At 34.1% G+C, this 20,867-nt stretch overlaps 1 protein-coding gene across 3 annotated transcripts in view; it reads left to right on the forward strand.

Moving 5' to 3' along the window:
- LOC112043712 (uncharacterized) overlaps positions 1-12,052 on the forward strand; it is a 70,378-nt gene extending 58,326 nt beyond the window's left edge. For all 3 annotated transcript variants that reach the window (XM_024079236.2, XM_024079239.2, XM_024079237.2), the window contains exons 4-9: positions 2,933-3,068; positions 7,135-7,268; positions 8,540-8,866; positions 9,488-9,611; positions 10,149-10,209; positions 10,921-12,052. In XM_024079236.2, coding sequence (XP_023935004.1) covers positions 2,933-3,068; positions 7,135-7,268; positions 8,540-8,866; positions 9,488-9,611; positions 10,149-10,209; positions 10,921-10,933 — 795 coding nt within the window. In that variant the 3' untranslated portion in view covers positions 10,934-12,052. The remainder of the gene's footprint in view (positions 1-2,932; positions 3,069-7,134; positions 7,269-8,539; positions 8,867-9,487; positions 9,612-10,148; positions 10,210-10,920) is intronic.
- Positions 12,053-20,867: the final 8,815 nt, after the last annotated feature.

Raw genomic sequence — 20,867 nt, forward strand, 5'->3', positions numbered from 1 at the left:
GCCATATAAAAATCGGTAGGCCGTCGTAACTAAGATTCATCAATTTATTATAACACAATTTTACTTTCATTATGTACAATTTCGTGGAATAGTTATTGTTTTGAAGGATAACAAAGAGGTTCTATTCCCATCTCGGGTAAATTTAGGCGTTTTGTTTTTTGAAGTAGTTTTGAAGGAAATGTAAAAACTATATCTATATACATAAATATGTACGTAACAGACATACACACACACACATAAAAAACTTTCGCCTGTATATTACGTTAATATTTAAATCCCAAGTATTACATGGTAAAAAGACCTTTTTGAAGTCAATTTTAAACTGCTGTTATATTATCCAGTTGGGTCATTCCACGTCAAATCGACCAATAGTTGGACTCGACCCCTTTCGATTTGGATAAATTTTGGTCAGAAGTTTTCTTTTATCCTATAACGAAGTTCTGCCGAAGAAAAAAAATTAAAAAATATTTTTTTCAAAAGTTATGCAAAATCCAAAATTTCACTATTTTCCATATTTTTTAAATTTATGTTTTAAAAATCTCGAAAACTATTGCAATTAAAAAAATCGATTATGGTAAACTTCAAAGGGGATACTTGGGGCTATTAAAAAAAAATTTTCCAAAAAAAAATTTTGAAAAATCTCCAATTTGTGAAATTTTGAATTTTTGAAAATTGTCAAAATAGACCGTCGACAATAAATTTTTGGCTCAAATTTTTTTGTGTACTACCTTGTACCAATCTTAAAAGATCCTGAAATTTTTGGAACTGTGTTTTTTGTTTTTTCAAAAATATGAATTTTTGAAATTTGTTAAAAAAAAAATTTCTTAAATTTTTTTTTTAATCAGTTTGGCGAATCGCGTAATTTTAATATTTTGAAATTTCATTTAGTGGCATAATGATGAGAAAAAATTGACGACCAAATTCAAACACCTGATGAGCTATTCCAATGGGCAAAAGAAAATGTTCACGGAATCAATTATGACTTTGTTTCAAATGAGCAGATTCAGCGTACTCAAAAAAAACTTAACCAGAGATTTAAAAATGCTCTGCCAGTACAAGGAATCCGAAATTGTCATGCCGCTATTCCTATTTCAAGTGATGTGATGAGAGTAAAAACCTCATCCTCATCTGAGGAAGGAAAGGATTTCCGGTTAAAAAATACAGATATCTACGAGTTCGTTGAAGAACCAGATATTAAAAGCAGGTAAAAATCTGAAATTTCTGTGTTAGTACTTTATCTATTTTAAGTTTGGATTTAAAGATTTAAGTCATATTAACATTTTTCAGGTTAAGAAAAAGAAAAGGAGCAACAACAGTAACTGAAGAATTGAAGAAAAAAAAATTTTCGTAACAGAATGTCAAGTAAACTTACACGTAAAAAGCCCTATTAAATAAATTAATAACCAATAATAAACAAATATCATTAATGTTTTTTTCCTCATCATTATGCCACTAAATGAAATTTCAACTGTTCAAAATATCAAAATTACGCGATTCGCCAAACTGATTAAAAAAAAAAAAATTTAAGAAAAAATTTTTTTTTAACAAATTTCAAAAATTCATATTTTTGAAAAAACAAAAAACACAGTTCCAAAAATTTCAGGATCTTTTAAGATTGGTACAAGGTAGTACACAAAAAAATTTGAGCCAAAAATTTATTGTCGACGGTCAATTTTGACAATTTTCAAAAATTCAAAATTTCACAAATTGGAGATTTTTCAAAATTTTTTTTTGAATTTTTTTTTTTTTAATAGCCCCAAGTATCCCCTTTGAAGTTTACCATAAGCGATTTTTTTAATTGCAATAGTTTTCGAGATTTTTAAAACATAAATTTAAAAAATATGGAAAATAGTGAAATTTTGGATTTTGCATAACTTTTGAAAAAAATTTTTTTAATTTTTTTTCTTCGGCAGAACTTCGTTATAGGATAAAAGAAAACTTCTGACCAAAATTTATCCAAATCGAAAGGGGTCGAGTCCAACTATTGGTCGATTTGACGTGGAATGACCCAGTTGCATTTTGTGAGAGCATGCAATTTCAGAATAAAATACGCTGGCTGCACGTTTTAATACCGCACATATTTTTAGGGGTTGCTGAGTGGAGGCTTTTGAGGGCCTAAATTAAAATTCTTGTGTTTGTAATTATATTTATTGTTTAGCATTGTTATATTAGAATATTATAATGTCAGTTAGATTATTTTAGTACTTTCTGGGATATATAATAACTAGCGGACGCCCATGACTTCATCCGCCGAAATTAAGTTTATTTCCATTCTAAATTTTAGCCAATTCGCTTCAGTAGCCGCAGCGTAAAAGAGGAAGAAACATACTTACACACTTACACACACAAATATATAAGTGTGATGTGACTATAGAAAAATCTAATCATTCAAATAGTTTTTAATTTTAGCAAGAATAAGGACAGCAACACATTTGTAAACAAAAGAGATTATATTATAATTCCCTGTCCATGTATACCTATATATTAAAGATACCACCTTAAGTTACATCAATTCTCGCAAGCCTATTGCATATCAGAAGACTTCCCGTGGTTCCTGTTCCTGTGGGATTACAAGGATAAATAATAATCTTTGACACTCACAAATGACGTGGCTTTCTATTGGTAAAAAAAATCCAAAATCAGTTGTGTAGTTTCAGAATTTACCCTTTAAATCTTACAAATTCACAAATTTTCATCATCATCATCATCATCATCATCATCATCATCATCATCATCATCATCATCATTAATAGCTGATGGACGTCCACAGCTGGAGATAGGCCTCTTGCATGTCTTGCACTTCCAAACAAAATGGTGACGAGCCGCCAGCATCCAGCGGCTCCCTGAAACCCGCTTGATGTCCTCGGTCCACAAACTTTTACCTCATCATAATATGTATACATAAAAAAAATAACTGAGTGTTTGTTCCCAGGTGTCAAGGTCAGGAGCCCAGCAGGTAGTGTTGCGGGGCGCGACCAGAAGCCTCAGCGGGCGGTATCGCTGCGAGGTCTCCGCCGATGCTCCGTTCTTCCACACCGTCTACAAAAGTGCTTACATGCGCGTCGTAGGCAAGTACAGGGTTTTCACTATCGGTATAACTATTAGGTTTTTTTATTATTTAAAAAAATAATTGCCATATATTTTTTTTATACGTTACGTTACGTTAACTCGTATACGGCTCACTGCTGAGCTCGAGTCTCCTCTCAGAATGAGAGGGGTTAGGGCAATAGTCCACCACGCTGGTCCAATGCGGATTGGCAGACTTCACACACGCAGAGAATTAAGAAATTCTCTGGTATGCAGGTTTCCTCACGATGTTTTCCTTCACCGTTTGAGACACGTGATATTTAATTTCTTAAAATGCACACAACTGAAAAGTTGGAGGTGCATGCCCCGTACCGGATTCGAACTTACACCCTACAGAATCGGAGGCAAAGGTCATATCCACTGGGCTATCACGACTCTCTTTTTTTTATAATATGACCAATATTCCATTACCATTCACCTCCAACTAGTCGGGAAAGACTGTACTAGGAGTGGGTAAGACAATAGACCAACGGGGCGGGGATCGAACCACCACCCCTGGGTGATGAGTCCGACCGCTCTTACCGTTGAGCTATTGAGGCCTAAGCGGTCTTGAGGTTAGTTGCGGACTATTGGTCGTATCTATAGTAGGCAAGACGGGGATGATGGGGATCGAAACCTAGACTGTTTCGGCTTATACCCTATGAGATAAGGCTAATTAATAGCACAGATATCAACTCGGAAAAGGATCTTCATTGTATCAAATTTTTTTTTAACCGACTTCCAAAAAGGAGGAGGTTCTACGTTCGGCTGTATGTATGTTTTGTATTATGATATGAAATACGAGCAGTTAATGAAGATTCAGATTATTGTACGTTGCAAGGGTATGTTTTCCTCAACAATGGAGTAATTGAAGCTTTTCTACCTTAGTTATTACTGGACTAGCAGACGCTTTTTATTCTCTTAGTTCCCGTTTTTATGCAGTTACACAGATAACATATAATCAATGTTACTCGCTGGTAATATAGCTTTCCATTGGTTAATTAATTCTTCAAGTCGGTTCAATGGTGTAGACGTGAAAGCGTAACAAACAAAGAGACTAAGTTTCAGATTTATAATTTCAATTATCTAAATAAAGGACAACTAAATAATGAACAGATAGTTCACAACTTCCGAACAAATTAGAACTTTGATTTGTAACAAATTTTTAATTCAATAATAAATAATTAATTGAATTTGAATGAACTAAATAAACTCGCCTGAATCAGTTTATAAACTAGTAAACAATGAGAAATGTTGATTGCTCGCTCCAGAGATTGCTTGTTTATGAGTTCCTAAACGTAATTTAAAGTTTGCAATGTAGCGGATTAACTACATAAGTTAGTTAGTCAATCAGAACTGCTCTGTATTTGGCATCAGGAAATTTAATTTCCATAGATAACCCACCTGGAAATAGTTTGTATACAGGGTGCTTTGGAGTTATATTCTTTACCGAAATATAATTAAAAATGTTCAAAGAACATAGTGTTCTAAAATATGATTTCCAGAAAAAATAATATTTCTTTTGTAAATAGATCTTAAAATGTAGCCAAACTTTAAAATGTTAAAATGCATGGCGTGTATTACATTAATAATCATCAGAATTTTTAATAATGTTTTGTATTTTATACTTATATTGTTAAAAATTTAAAAAAAAGAAGTAATAAATAAATGAGAGATCAGAATTATTTGAATTACTTTGTATAAAAACAAAAAGCTTTTATTTTTTAAAAAAAAAATATTAGTTATGCAATTCGGCTATTATAGGTGGACGCGTCAACACCTTGAAGTTATGGGCATCCTGTATGAAAATTTATTTAATTTTAATTTTTTGCACAAAATAAAATCGAATTAAATAAAACCCTATGTCATAATGCCGATGTATGGGTTCAATATTTATGCCGATAACGCCGATTTATGGGGATTTTATAGAGGTAGAGTTAGTGATGTTGTAGGGGTAATCTCTGTAGCTACCCAACCGATTTGGAAAATTCTTTTACCAATAGACAGTCACGTTTCTTGTTTGTGTCATAGGCTATATTTTATCCTCGTGTTCCTACGGGAACAGGATATTTGCTGGTAAAACCGCAAGGCGTCTGTTAGTTCCATATAAACGTAAAGTTCGATATTCCACTTGCATATACACAAACAAATGTTTTGGTATGTAAGCTAACTATAGGAGTACGCTCTATTCGTTCATATGTATACATATTCGTACATTACGAGTATACGAGTAACAATGTGTACTCAGTGCTTGAGGGTAAACTTCAATAACTAGGTTTAGTACAAAGTTTGATAACTGGATAACTTTACACTAATCTATAAGCGAAGTCTTTAGTACTATATCCACTTTATATCGTTCGTATTATAAGAATCTAAACTAATATAAAAATATTTAAAGAATGTTTGCCATATCTTTTCTATATATTATGACCAATATTTCCGTTCCCCTTCAATAAATCGGAAAAGACTGTGACTGTGGACGGGGATCGAACAACCACCACCAGCTCTCGGTAATGAGTCCGTTTTCCACTGAGCTATTGAGACTTCATGAGGCGTTTGGATGTTTGTTTATTACATATAGCCAAACCTATGTGACCTATTTCAAAGACTTTTTCACCAATGGAAAGCTACCTTAACAGAGAGTCACATAGGATTTTCACATTTGCATGGCTTTACTGGATCCAGGCAGCTCAAAATCGTGATGTCTGGAAGGCCCTACAAAACGCATATGTCTTTGGACGTCCATAGGCTCGGGATCGTGATGTTTGGACGTCACTACAAAAGGCCTATGTCCTATAGTGGACGTCCATTGGCTGATATGATGATAATGAAGATGAAGATAGGCGTTATTTTTATTCCCTGGAGAATGGAAACTATATGAAACTGCGGAGTGTCTGCTTAGGTTACATAACATTTTTCTGAAACTAGGTATGTTGGACATTGGACATTTTTACATTTCTACTAAAAGCTTAAGCAAACATCACGATGTATTTCGTTCTAGTATAAAGTATTTTTCAATAGAAGTTTCATATGAAAGCTTGGCGAAACTGTTCTGGACGTGTTTATTCACTATTCTAAGGGTGGCGAAAATAGAGATAGTTTCCGATCCATAGTAAAAAAGGTACCGTTGGCAAACAAAGCCCGCTCCGAAGTCCTGGCCAGCGTTTTAACAATTTCTACTGAATTCTCCGCTAAAGTAGAGCCCGTATGAAAGATGAATATGCAACGTCGGAGTTCCCACGGGTTCCATTAAAACGCATGTGCCCTTGTCCGATATGATTTATTGAGATCGGTATTTTCCCCCTCCAATGTTGCTCTTATAACTTTTTATACCCCGGTATAATGGAGTAATTTACATTCAATGAACAGGCAAATTTCTAAACAATTAATCTCGCCTTCAAAAATATAACGATCGCTTTCGTTAATGGTCCCGTGACCAGGCTTCTGGGAAATTTTCAAACATCAATCTTATTGCTCGAGACATCTATAAATAGATTTTGGGAGCCAATTATGAAGCCTTTTTAATAAAACTTCGATTATATAAAAGATTATGAGATAAAAATAAGAGACAGATTAATATAAAAAGAAGAGATAATGAGAATTGTGTATAAAGGAGAATTTTTTGATGATGATGATGATGAAGTGAGATTGTCGGGGTAAAATTAAATTAAAAGGTTTAGGTTTTAAAAATTAAAAGGTTTATTTTTATTGAAAAATAATACAATAGAAAACTTAAGCTAACTTATCCTAATAACTACAGTTACAAATCATGCTCACAAGTTGTTAAAAATAATATATATTTATTTTATATTTTTAATTTTACTTTAATGTTATAATTGTAAAAATGAAAATGCTAAATGTACCTAATGTAATGATAAACTATTTTGCTTTAAGCGCAACTTAATAAAAAAAAATTATACCCACATCCAACTCCATCTAAGCACTGAAATAAAGTAGAAAATCTAACATTAAGAGATTGAGGCTATACTTACATTGTAGTTGCTTGCACGAAAACTTTCATAAGCAGTATGGTTAGTGTAAACTGTAGCAAAAGTATTTTGTTCCCAGAACTGCCTGAGTCGGGCCCGAAAGTGCTTGCACAGAAGAGTTGGTACACAGTGGGCGACATGCTGCGAGCTAATTGCACTTCCCCGCCTTCTGATCCGACGGCGAATCTCACTTGGTTACTTAACGGTTATGAGGTGAACAGTAAAAACTTTCTTTGAAAACACACTTCTTTCACGATTTTCCTTTACAACCTATTCAAGAGAGATTCATTAACGGGATTTTTTAATGTAACTTGTTGCCATTACTTTGTAATTAGATTATTAATATTCCGCCTAGTGTGCTAAGAATGTTTGTTTCCTAAAATATTTCAGTCCAGAATTACCTAAAAATGAATTTAATTTCTGCCATTTACGTAAAAAAGGAAAATCAATAAAAATATTAACTGTCGTATTTAAGAAAAAACTTGTTTTTATTATTTTTAAAATCATTTCATTAGGTACTAGTTCCTTATTTTATTTATTTCTCTAAATTATGCCTAAGTTTCTAGCTAAGGTTATAAGTTATTTATCAGTCAGTACCAATGTCCATAGCGACAGAGTCTTTACGAATAGTCCGGCCGCTTAGATTGCATTTCTGACAGATGGGTGATGTAACATAAGAGAGAGAGAGAGAGAGACAAAAATCGAGGCAATTGTAATTGAATATGTTTGTCCCATTCGCACGACCTGTCAAAAACGTAATCTCTTAGCGGCCGGACATTAACAGCTTTACTTATAAGAAATTCTCAGTAAAATTCTTAACCCATAGTTGGCAAGTTGGTGGTGTTACACCCTCGTGCCTCTGTGAGCACGTTAAGCTGTCACTCCCGGCTATAATTAACATCTGATAGTGATATTAACAAAAGTAAAATCATTAAAACTTCAAGCCTTCCAAGCCAGTTGGAGCAGTATGAGTATTGAGTAAGCTCCCTATCACCTCTCCTATAAGGATTGAGGCCCATACGCAAGCAGAAAGGCAAATGTCGACCAATAACAACAGACTCGAAAATATTGCTTTTGTGGTGTTGGGACGAAAGAGGGAGCGATGTTTCAATTCTGCCGCTATTGTTCGAATTTTTTTCTCTTCACGAGATAATGTATCGTTGAGCCATACTACGAGTAGTACCCTACTGCTCAGACCAATTACTTTCTACTGGATTTGTATTGCACTCAAATTCACCAACAAAATTGTACCACCACCAATAAACATATCCTGTGTCTTTACACTACACACAAATATAAATAAATCGTAATACACACGTGTAATTTGAACACACTGAAACAACCGATTCTATAGTTGTATGAACAGTTTGATCATGATCATATAGTTTTAACAGAGGGGTAATTAGGTAGGTCTTATAGAAGGTAATTGGTCTGAGGCCTACTAAGCCTTGTAGTAGATTATAACAATATTATTTTGTTGAAAGGTCAAAGGTCTCGACATACCGCTACAAGACACACAATTCCCACCGAGACAGCAAATCATAAGCGACGCCTCGCTAGAAGACGCGAATAGAATAATATTCAGTCCATGGGACGCTCTGTCCGGGTACGAGGATGCTGCGACTGATATTATAGACATCCCGGGCGATGTTGCTCTCTCTCACAAGAACAACTTTGAAAGCACGACGTCACTTGCTCTGAGACTTGAGCAAATTGCAAGCAAAAATATAAGCGTTGAAGAAGAAAAATCTAATAAGTCTTCCTCCTTCAGTCAGCTCGTTATTCGAGTGCAAGCTTCACATTTTTATAAGGTATGGTAGCATTAAAATGGCTTCCAATTTAAATTGTAGCAATAGTTATTTTTCTTACAACTTTGTACGAACGTATTTTTATAAAATCTAGCTTCTTATTTTATAACATCTATTAGTGTCTTACTGTGGTATTATTCGGATTAGTTTGGAAATAAACTTCATTAAAACTGAACCATATTTATGGTTGTAATTATTTAATTGTAATTATTTTAGGTGACTTGTAATTATTTAAAACTAGCGGATATGTGTCTTCATGAAATTCAGTTTTTGACAAATCCCGTGGGTGTAATTTTTCCGATATAAAACGGGTATTCCGGGTATCTATATGTTGCTCAATAACCTCCTCTATCTTCATGTGAAAATTGCAGTAAAATCCGTTCAGTCGTTCCAAAGATCAGCCCAGACAAAAAAAACAATCACTTGAAAAAATCAATTCAATTTTATTATGTATTGATAACAATGTCTATATTCTTCAGTTATTTTACTACCTATAACACAAACTTTGCTTACTTTTGGTAGATGGAGATGTGTTTTAATGGACTGGATATTCTATAATATTTATTGATTGCCTTCAGGGTCGTATAAACATAACATATTTATTTATGTAATGAATGCCAACAGGGTCGTCTAAACATAACGTGCTTGGCGCGAATACTCTCCGTGTGGTCAGCCAGCGGTTTTCTTCTGCTGGACGAAGAAAGACCACAGATTGCGCCCGTCATGGGCAGTCGGGACTCCAATTCAGGTATATCATTACCTATTTTTTAATTTTTTTAGTTTGTCATATTTATTTTGGTATAGATGTCATGAAGCTTTAACTTTATCATTACATCACAAAATAATCTCTAAATACAGCGAAATTTTTCGGTTAAAAAATTTCAAGAGTAACAAACATCGATATTTATTTATTTATTTACATGGAATATGGATATGGAAGCTCTACTAATTTATTTAATCAAAAAATATTTTTCATTATCGAAATTAAACTATTGATTACCAGCGTAATCATCAACCTAAAGATTAGTCCTAATCTGAGCTAAAGGTTATTTTTATTAACCAGAAACACTTCACCATTATGAAATGTCTGAATAAAAATACGTGGTTGCACTTGTTAAATAAATATGTACCAGCTGCACATTTTTTTTATTACACACTACACATTTTATCCCTACCACTAACTCATAATAATGTAAGAAATAAACACAAGTATGAGAAAAAAACATTCAGAAGAAGTCATGCGCTTTTTAAAAAGTGAAGTGTGAACGCATTTCTTTTGTTCCAGGTTCCCGGTGTTCCACATCGCACGTCGCGGCGCTTTTGAACTATTTACTACTCAAGCTCTGGTAAGGAGTGTTTCTATTTCGTGTTTCATGCATAACTTATGAAGCTGTATGAAGTTTTGGGAAAAGCACTGTTCACAGCTCCTAAGCTGTAGGAATACGGGTTTCCTGCTACATAAATACGGGTGCTATATTTAATTGAAATTTTCATTAGTTTCAATAGTTCAATATAATCTTACAAATGCGAATGTTTGAATGGATAAATAGTTGAATGGTTGAAGGTATGAATGGATAAAGGTATAAATGAACGAAGGTATGGATGAATAAAGGTATAGATGAATGAAGGTATGAATGGATGAAGGTATGTTTATAATACAATCAGATCAAAACATCTGCATGGATCTGGAAGTCCAGGTTGCCGGTGTTCTACATCGCACGTCATGGCGGTTTTAAACTCTTTAATTCTCAAGCTCTGGTGAGAGGTGTTTCTGTTTCGTGTTTCATGTATAACATACGAAGCTGTGTGAAGTTTTGGGAAAAACACTGTTAAACACATAGACACTAAATTGTAGGAATGCGGGCTTCCTGCTACATAAATACGGGTGTTATATTTAATTAAACATTTTATTTATTAATAGTTAAATATAATCTTACAAATGCGAATGTTGGAATGGATAAATAGTTGAATGGTTGAAGGTATGAATGGATGAAGGTATAGATGGATGAAGGTATAAATGAAAAATTAAAAATATTAACTTATTTGTTCTTTTCCAGGGCATTCCGATGATTCCCAGAGGAAGGTGAATAAATAACATTTTTTCGATCAAAATATTAGTGATACACAATTGACGGTACACCCATATCTATAGTCGAGTATTTGTTTTAACTTTAAATGATAATAAAGTAACAATAACAGTGAACGTTATAACAAAAGCATACATAACGTTTTATTTATGTAAATATATTCGTAAAATGTAAAAGAAAACATATTGTATAAAGTTTCATTGGGGTAATTTCGAAAATGGTGTTATTTCAATATCTGTCTGATATTGACAACGTCAATATCAGACATAGTGATAGTTGACAACGTCAATTATCTTCATGGTGACCATATAGACAATTGATTTTGTCAACCATAAGGGTTATGGTCTCTGATACAGAATATGTCTACTATAGACCAGCCGACTTCTGATGGAATGTGTGATGTAACGTAGATCTGGCGTACAAGGTTGTTGAACTGTTTCAAGGTTATGCCAACTGTTTGTCTTGTAGTGATAAGACAAAAAACGAGGCAATTGTAATTAAATATGTTTGTCCCATTCGATCACGAACTGTCAGAAACGCGATCTTTGAGCTGCCGGATATTAAACTAGTCAATATTATTGCTGAGTCTAAACTTTTAAAGACTACATTATTTATATCATAAGACACCCTGTATAATGTGGGCTTTAAACAACGTGGAACGTATATTATTATTACTTTCTTACTTCAAACGTGTTCTGCAGACAATATTGATTAGTTTTTTAGACAGTCACTAATATCAGAATATCTCCATTTAACGTAACTACCCCAATAAAAAAAAATATTTTTTCGATAGATGAGATTAATAAACGAATAGTTTCAAACGGCAAGAATTTGTAGTGATGTACTTAAGTTATTTTCCAGTGTACCTAGATGAATATGATTGTACTCAACTATACATTTGGGTAATAGGGATTAAACAAAGTGACAGGTGAAACGATTTTATCAGTGAAGTGATTAAACAGTAGTGAATTTTATACTTGTATATATATATAGTTTTTAAATTATAAACGTAAGAATATAGTGATGTTCTGCTTCACGAACTCTATGTATGTAACTGTTACTGTAAAATAAGGATGATACATTAAATGATCCCCGTTTTTTATATTCTTTTTTATTGTTTATTTAGACATTTTCAGGTAATGGAGGGCAGGCAATACCATACTTTACAGCAGTGTGGTATACTAGTTTCCATTCTTGGGTCAATTTAAGACTTTATTTATATACAGTGACATGTAAAAAAACCACACGACAGTTTCTACACGACATCGTACCGGAACGCTAAATCGCTTGGCGGTACGTCTTTGTCGGTAGGGTGGTAACTAGCCACGTCAGAAGCCTCCCACCAGCCAGACATGGACCAATTAAGAAAATCTCAATCTGCCCAGCCGGGGATCGAACCCAGGACCTCCGTCTTGAACATCCACCGCGCATACCACTGTACCACGGAGGCCGTCAAGATAATCTTAATCAAGTAATTCGGAATCTTTACTGGAATCAACAAGCTACGGTTCGAGTCGATAATGAAGAAACAGGCTATGTTGAAATTAAAAGGGGAGTTTGCCAGGGCTGTATTTTGTCACCTACGCTATTTAAAGTTGAAAATAATAATAATAATCGTTAATTCATTAATAAATAAAAAAAAGAAAACACATTTTTGCAATGTTAATTAAAAAGTAATTGGATATGAGTGGGTGTACACCAATCAACCCGGCAGGGAGCGGCAAATGTTGCGAGGTGCTTGTAAAATCGAAAATTTTTGAGGTGGATCCTTAACTTTTATCAAAAATACTTCACTATCACAGTTTTTATCATCGATACTGAATCAAGATTGAAATTTAACTTTTATTCATATTATGTCAAAATTTTTACAGTATGGAAATTGTATAATTTTATTTTTACTTTAACTCAATCTAGTTAAATATTTTATGATTAGGTGGACCAAAAAATCACAAAAATTCAAGTGTCCTAAATACCACACACGACCAATATAATTTTCAAATTGACTAGCGGACGCCCGCGACCTCGTCCGCGTGGAATCAGTTTTTCACAAGTCCCTCGGGAACCGTGGATTTTTCCGGGATTAAAAGTAGCTTATGTGTTACTACTACTATCTAGAACAAAATCTATTTCCATTCCAAATTTCAGCCAAACCTGTTCAGTAGTTGCAGCGTTAAAGAGTAACATCCAAACATACAAACAACATTATAATATAAGTAGGATAATATTTAGGGTAGAGTTGCCTCTAAGACATAAAGAAGTATGACAGTATTATTTATTTAGTTACAACTTTACTCTACACATTATCTATCTACTCTAGTAGGTATATTACAAAACACAGAGATTTCTACGTAAAGCCTTTACAATATAACTAGTGGACGCCCGCGACTTCGTCCGCGAGGAATTTAGATTTTCACAAAACACTCGGGAACCATAGATTTTTCCGGAATAAAAAGTAGCCTATGTGTTTATCCAGGCTATAATATATCTCAATTCTAAATTTCAGCTGATTCGGTTCAGTAGTCAAGGCGTGAAAGAGTAAAAACATTCATATCATCAAAATCATCAGTTTTCACAAATTTCGGGAAACCATGGATTTTTCGGGATAAAAAGTAAAATCTATTTCTATACCAAATTTTAGCCAAATCGCTTCAGTAGTAGCGGCGTTAGAGTAACAAACATCCATACAAACTTTTGCCTTTATAATATTAGTAGGATGAACTATTTAGTAACCGAATGAGCCTCAAATTATCACGCTTCGAAAATGTTAGTGACTGATAAAGTACACGAGCAGGTTCTGTATAATGGAAATTTTCCAAGCAAGTGATCGCTAATGGAGCAGGCGATGTCTTACATGAGCGCGCTTACACTAACGAAATATTAACATAGTGAGTGAGTTTTTCTTCTGCGGTTTATTTTTGTACGTTGAAATTATAAAGTTAGGCTATGTAGTAATTTTGGAATAGTGTGATATTGAATTACGGCTCAACTTTTTCTTCTTTTTTTCTTTTTAACTTTTTTCGGCTTTAACTTCTCTTTAAAGATCCAGATCCATCCCTCTTCAATAGGATATGAAATACCAAGGTCTCGAGCCGCCAGCATCCAGCGGTTCCATACTTGATGTCCTCGGCCAGTACGGCCAACGATCTGTACGAATATGATTACAAAATATAGCCTTTAACACTTACAAAATACAGTGGCTTTCTATAGATAAAAGAATTTTCAAAATTTGTTCAGTAGATTCAGAGATTACCCATACAACCTCACAAACTTTGCCTCTTCAAATCAGTATTAGTATTACCATAGACAACTTACGATTACGAAAAACATACTGCGCGGTTGATAAATAATTCGTTCGTACAATGCTTTATGTACTACTATATCAGATAAATTAAATATTGTTCTTTCTAAAATACTAGCTGACGCCGCGCGGTTTTACCCGCTTGGTTCCCGTTTCTGTAAGAGTACGGGGATAATATATAGCCTAAAGACTTGCTCAATAAATGGGCTATCTAACTCTGAAAGAATTTTTTAAATCGGACCAGTAGTTCCTGAGATTAGCGCGTTCAATCAAACAAACAAGTAAACTCTTCAGCTTATAACTGTTACCAAAAGCGATTACGCTGTTTTAGTAGATAATATTAAGGATTACCGAAGATTGCTTTAAATATTAACAAGATACGTGCAACGTAATATAAAAAGAAAAAAAAAATCTATTAAAAAAAAAAAAATTGTATTACTAATTTGTATGAAATAAATAAAGACTTTATTATTATTATTATTATTACGTGCAATTCATAAATTATAGTAGTCAATTAATTATGTTATTAGTGTTTACTAATAACATAATTAACGTAAGCAAATAGTGCTATCAAAACAGCGTAGAATAAACCTATAATAATAATATTAATAATTAATAATAATAAAACCTTTTATTTTTCCTTATACTCTAGGGTTAATAGTTTTCTTAAATCTACTGTTAGTATATTTAATGTTTTTATTATTTAGTTTATTAGTTTTAGAAATACATTGTTTTATATATTTGTATATTATTTTCTTTGTAGTATTAGTTTAAGTTCTTTTACAATTATAAGTATCCCTCATAGGACATAGTATTAGTAATAAACTAATAAAAAAAATTGTAATATACCTATATCATCTTGATAACATTGATAGGTGCAATAAAATACAATTGAGTATTACATACTCAATAAAAAAAAGGTAATAACGTCTTTATATATTTTTTAATACATGTAAAATTGACATGCATATAGTGAAAACTATTACAATTATTGCCACGGTACATTGCCGTTGGCAAATAGTTTTTCCGGAAAAGCCATTTAACATTCGTAATTTTCAGCTGTGGCATAGTTTTTTTTGTAATGTATTCTAATAAGGTTTTGGTTATTTTTTTAGTTTTGCTTTTATTAACAGAAATATTATACTTGTAAATAGTACTGAGATATATACCCATAGACACTGTAGTAACTATTCATTTTGTAACTTGACAGTGTTTTTTTTTTTATTCTCTACAAAATAGCCCTTCACTACAATCTCACCTGATGGTAAGTGATGATACAATCTAAGATGGAAGCGGGCTAACTTGTTAGGAGGAGGATGAAAATCCACACCCCTATCGGTTTCTACACGACATCGTACCGTAACGCTAAATCGCTTGGCGGTAAGTCTTTGTCGGTAAGGTGGTAGCTAGCCACGGCCGAAGCCTCCAACCAGCCAGACCTGGACCAATTGAGAAATCCTCAATCTCAATAAAACGCCTCTGTCTCTCTTTGTCTAACAATATGCGATAGAGATACTGATCACAGGTAACAACAGTTTTTAGCGCATATAATATGTCAGTGAAGCTCACACAAATTTAGATTTCAATGAAACTTATAATACCACGAATCGACTAACATCGACAAATAAATAATCATAAGTATATTTAACAATAAGGAGGAAGTTCTATCTGTATAAGAATCGAGCTTGCATTTACGTTAATTCACTAAACGTGTTCTTAATGTGCTATTTTTGCACTTTGTATAACTTCGTCATGGCGTCCTGCCAACTGAAGGCTTAACGTGTCCATCATTCTGCGCATAAAGTGTTTTTCCCCCATAATATACTTGTAAAAGAAGGTTTAATGACCCAGCAAGATGTCACGGCTCTATATTGACCCATCATTTGTTATGGCAGTTTTATAGAGTTGTTTGTTATACTCGTAAACATTAACTAAATGTCTGAGAATCAATTAATGTATGTACCAACAATCTAAAGGTTAACCAATGATGATAGAAGAAAAAAGACGTAGATAGCTTATACGCGGACAAGTGGCACATTCAAACTATGCTAATTAGCAAACCAGCTCAATTGCAGCACTGTCATAAAGCCGTTGATAGTGCCGCTGAAATAATTTTTGTGTGCTAGTTACAAACTACAAATGTGGTAATGTGTGGTGATATCTACCACTTTTTTCTTCTAACATCATTGGTACCAACAGCTTTTTTAAAATATGATTTGATAGTTTACCGTAGATGTTTAAAAGGCACATCACATTAAAAAAAACAACGACTGTTTGGAACACACGACTGAAGTAGAGCTTCTTTAGCTCAACGTCCGTTCGCTTCGCCCGATTACAATTATCGTAACGCCTTTACCAGCACCCCTCACAACTCAAAAATTAAAAAGTATGACTTCAAAAATTTCACTTTGTTTAATAAGTATTTTTTAAAATTTAAATAAAGTATTTTTTAAAATTTTAATTTTTTCAAGATTTTTGTAATGTTGATTTTTTACATTTTTAACTGCCCATGTACAAATAATGTAAAATTGGAAATTTTGATTAACCCCCGAAGGTCATAAAATTGTTAATTACACTGTTGATCAAGGCGTTTTAATTTGAGATCCCTCTCGAGTATATTTGCAGACATTCGGTTATTCATCCCCATTTTCACCCACCATAACTTTTAAACGGTTCAACCGATGTTCATCAAACACGCCTAAGAACGCTCGTGCATAAGTAACCTTTAATACAAAAAAAAACAAATTTTAATCACTTCATCCATTAGCTATGGTGCCACAGACCATCCGTTAAGCAGCTATGGTGCCATAGACTAGCAGACAGACACGTCAAACTTATAAACCCCTCTTTTTGCGTCTGGGGTTAAAAAATATTTTCTCTAAAAACATGTTATGTTGTAGATTTGTGGCTACGTTGTTAAACTAGAGATTTACTGGTGAATGGAATGAATATTTTTCAATAGAATTAGCATGTTCGAGCGCTGTGCTCCACAGACTGCTTTTTCTGCGGCGCGGACGACTAATGGCGGTCGACGAGTAACTCTGTTTCCAATAAATGGCAAACCAATTCATCCCAACAATGCTAATCTATTTGAGTTTATTCAATGGAAGACTTTGTTATATATAAAATACAAATAACTAGATACTCGTACATTATAATTAGAAGTATCAGACGCCAGTTATAGCAGTTATTATAGAAAGCCGCTGGATAAAAAAATATATGTCATACAGTTTATGTCATAATTTGATTTAATCTAATGGTGGTAATAATAGTCGAAAACATAAAATTAAAGTTACGAGGGTTCCAAAAGGGTTTATTTTTTTGTTTACCACCATTTTACAAATTTATCTAAAACTAAGCACACAGTCGTATAATACAGTTTAAGAACAAGCTTTTTTATCACATATATATAATCATTAACACTATAATAAGACTTTCCTCAAAGTAACTGAGGAAAATATCCTGAAAGGCTACCCATACTTAATGTTTTTTTTTATTCTTTACAAGTTAGCCCTTGACTACAATCTCACCTGATGGTAAGTGATGATGCAGTCTAAGATGGAAGCGGGCTAACTTGTTAGGAGGAGGATGTAAATCCACACCCCCCTCGGTTTCTACACGACATCGTACCGGAACGCTAAATCGCTCAGCAGTACGTCTTTGCCGGTAGGGTGGTAACTAGCCACGGCCGAAGCCACCCACCAGCCAGACCTGGACAAATTAAGAAAATCTCAATCTGCTCAGCCGGGGATCGAACCCAGGACCTCCGTTTTGTAAATCCACCGCGCATACCACTGCGCCACGGAGGCCGTCAAAAACTTAAAATACTTAGTAAACTAGACTCTATTATGCTTGAAGCCGGCACCATGTTGTAAACAAACTCCATATGTATTGGTAACATGGTGTTGTTTCTAAACGGCAAAGTAAGCTGTACTAAGTATAGGACATTAATTTTACGTATGCTGCTCCTGAAAAGTAGTAAATTGAAAGTTCCTTTTGTTAGTGGCTCATTTAAGTACTCGCTGTTTCACCCTGATATTATTATTCTGCAAGCGTTGAGTTAGTCTTTATAACATCAGCTATCAGTTGATGAAATTCCCGTCAAAATCTATTCTACCGTTTTGGAGATCAGTATAATAACAGCAGGAACATACAGACAGACACCAAAAACTTTATAAATAGATTTTTTTAAACATTGTGGGTTTTAATTTTTAATTCATTCGACATTTATTTCTTCTTAAACGAGTAAATAAACGACTAAAAACTGTTCACGCCGATATTTTTCTTTGATTGGTTGCTAGCGTAACTGTCAGAGCAAAGCTTAACTGCATATGCATTTAGTGAAAGTAACTGTCCAGTGTAACACATAAAAGTTTCTACAAAATCTGGCAGTTCGATATAAAAGGGAGGGAAAGAGCAAGTATAAACTTTCTGTTTATATTAAAATATTTGTCATACTTGGTGTTCACGTATTCAGAGTGGAACAGTAACAGATGCAATCATTGGCAATGTGTACTCAGTATTCGAAGGTAAACTTACTAACAAGGTTTAGTGAGGAGTTAAGGCATAACTTTGCATAAGCGCATCTATAAGCTAAACTAAGGCTCGGAAGACATACTTGCTTATGCATATTATGTACTATGGTACTTTGCTGCGGTTTGGTTTTCATTATTGTAGGGACGTTTTATGTCCCATTTTTTAAAACTAACAGTTCTATATATTACATATATAACTTAGGTTAGGTAACTAAGGTTAGGTATCGCAGTAATCTGCATTGCAACATATACGACATTACTTGGATGGCTTATTAAGTGTTTAAGCTTTGGTTCTTCATCAATATTAATATACTCAGAGACAAAATTATCCGCCCACTTTAATATACTCGCGTATACTAAAGTGGACGGATAATTGTTCCTCTTTATTTATTTTAAAGAGGTAAAGTTTGTGGTATTGTCGGGGGTAAGTAATCTCTGGATCTGCTGAACCGTTTTTGAAAATTCTTTTACTACTAGAAAGCTACGTTATTTGTGAGTGTCATGATCTATGTTTTACCCCGTATTCTTACGGGAATGGATTCTACGCGGGTGAAACCGCGGGGCGACGACTACTTCCTTATAACTTTGGAATGATATGGAATGCCTTTCCAGCTTTCGTTAACTCTACCACCAATACAATACTGGTATCTTCAAGTAAAGAGTGTTTAGGCATCTTCTTCAAGCGCGTTCCACCATAGGCTGCATCGTCACTTACCATCAGGTGTCATTGCAGTAAAACTCCCACGTGCAGGCTTATTTTTATTATATCAATTTTCCGAGCCAAATGAAGTATGCAATGTCCGTCCATAAAAGATGAATATGCAGCGTCAACGCACCAACGCGTTCCATTGTAACGTGTGTATTGTCCAGTATGATTTATTGTGATCCCACACTCTTTTGTTGCGGGTCCTTGTAAAATATTCGATGTAGATTTTGGCATACGTTAGACGTGCTAACTATATGTATATGTCGCCGAGTGAGTTATTTGAACGGTTAGCAAAATCTACGTTAATTATTGTGATAATATTAGTATCAGGTTTTCATGTAATTGGAATTTAATTATTTACTGTTTAAATAAGACTGTGAAAGATTTATCACGTGACTCTCGTCCAATAGTATTGCGTTGAAATAGCGGGTAGGCGGTACGCTTTATGGAGTGGAGGCGCTCTGCTACTATGTACCCTGCTGGTCGAGCAGTTCCGTGTAATCAAGTTCTTGAAATGGATAGTCCATTTGTTAAGCATTGTGAAATAGTGATAGTGATGTAGAAGCTAGTGAGTGAGTTAATAGAAGTAAGGCCATTGCATTGTTAATTAATTAGCTGGGAGACAACACGAGCGGCGAATGGAGAGTATTGGCTAGCTGTAAAAGACGTCTTTAATCCAGCTTCTAGCGGTTACCAGCCCGCGACCTCGCTCGTGCTGACTTCTTGCCGTACGCTAGTTTAATCTTGGTTTACATGTGATAGTATCAGCGCTGTACTTGATCAAGTGTAACTAGAGGGTAGACCTGTAGTTGTGAGTTAAGTGATCGATTCGGTGTTGATTGATAGTGTTACTTTGTGTATCTGCCATCCTTGACACATAAAGCTTAGAACCTGCTCTTAGACTACGGCTTCGCCGATATCAGAAGTGGAATATAGTCGATGCCCCGATATATAAGTAATATTGAGATTTATTTTTAAATGTGACCAACAAGCGGACGGCCCCGACTTCGTCCGCGTGAAATTTAGTTTTTCACAAATCCCTCGGGAAGTATGGATTTTTCCGCGATGAATATATCCTATTTTATACTCTAAATTCCCCCTAAAATTTATTCCTAAAATCCAGAGTAAAATACATTTACATTCCAAATTTGAGCTAAATCGCTTCAGCAGTTGCGACGTTACAGAGTAACAAACATCCAAACAAACATCCATACAAACTTTATAATATTAGTAAGATATCCTTTTAAATATCGGTCTAAATGTAACTAAGGTTCATGTATGAAAATCAGTGCTGCAAATGCAAACATTGCACCAAGCTGAGGCAGCGAACTTTTAAGCAAAAATAAAGCAATAGCTTATAAGGTAGACTACAACATAG

Source organism: Bicyclus anynana, chromosome 7 (assembly GCF_947172395.1).
Source record: "Bicyclus anynana chromosome 7, ilBicAnyn1.1, whole genome shotgun sequence".
Taxonomy (NCBI): domain Eukaryota; kingdom Metazoa; phylum Arthropoda; class Insecta; order Lepidoptera; family Nymphalidae; genus Bicyclus; species Bicyclus anynana.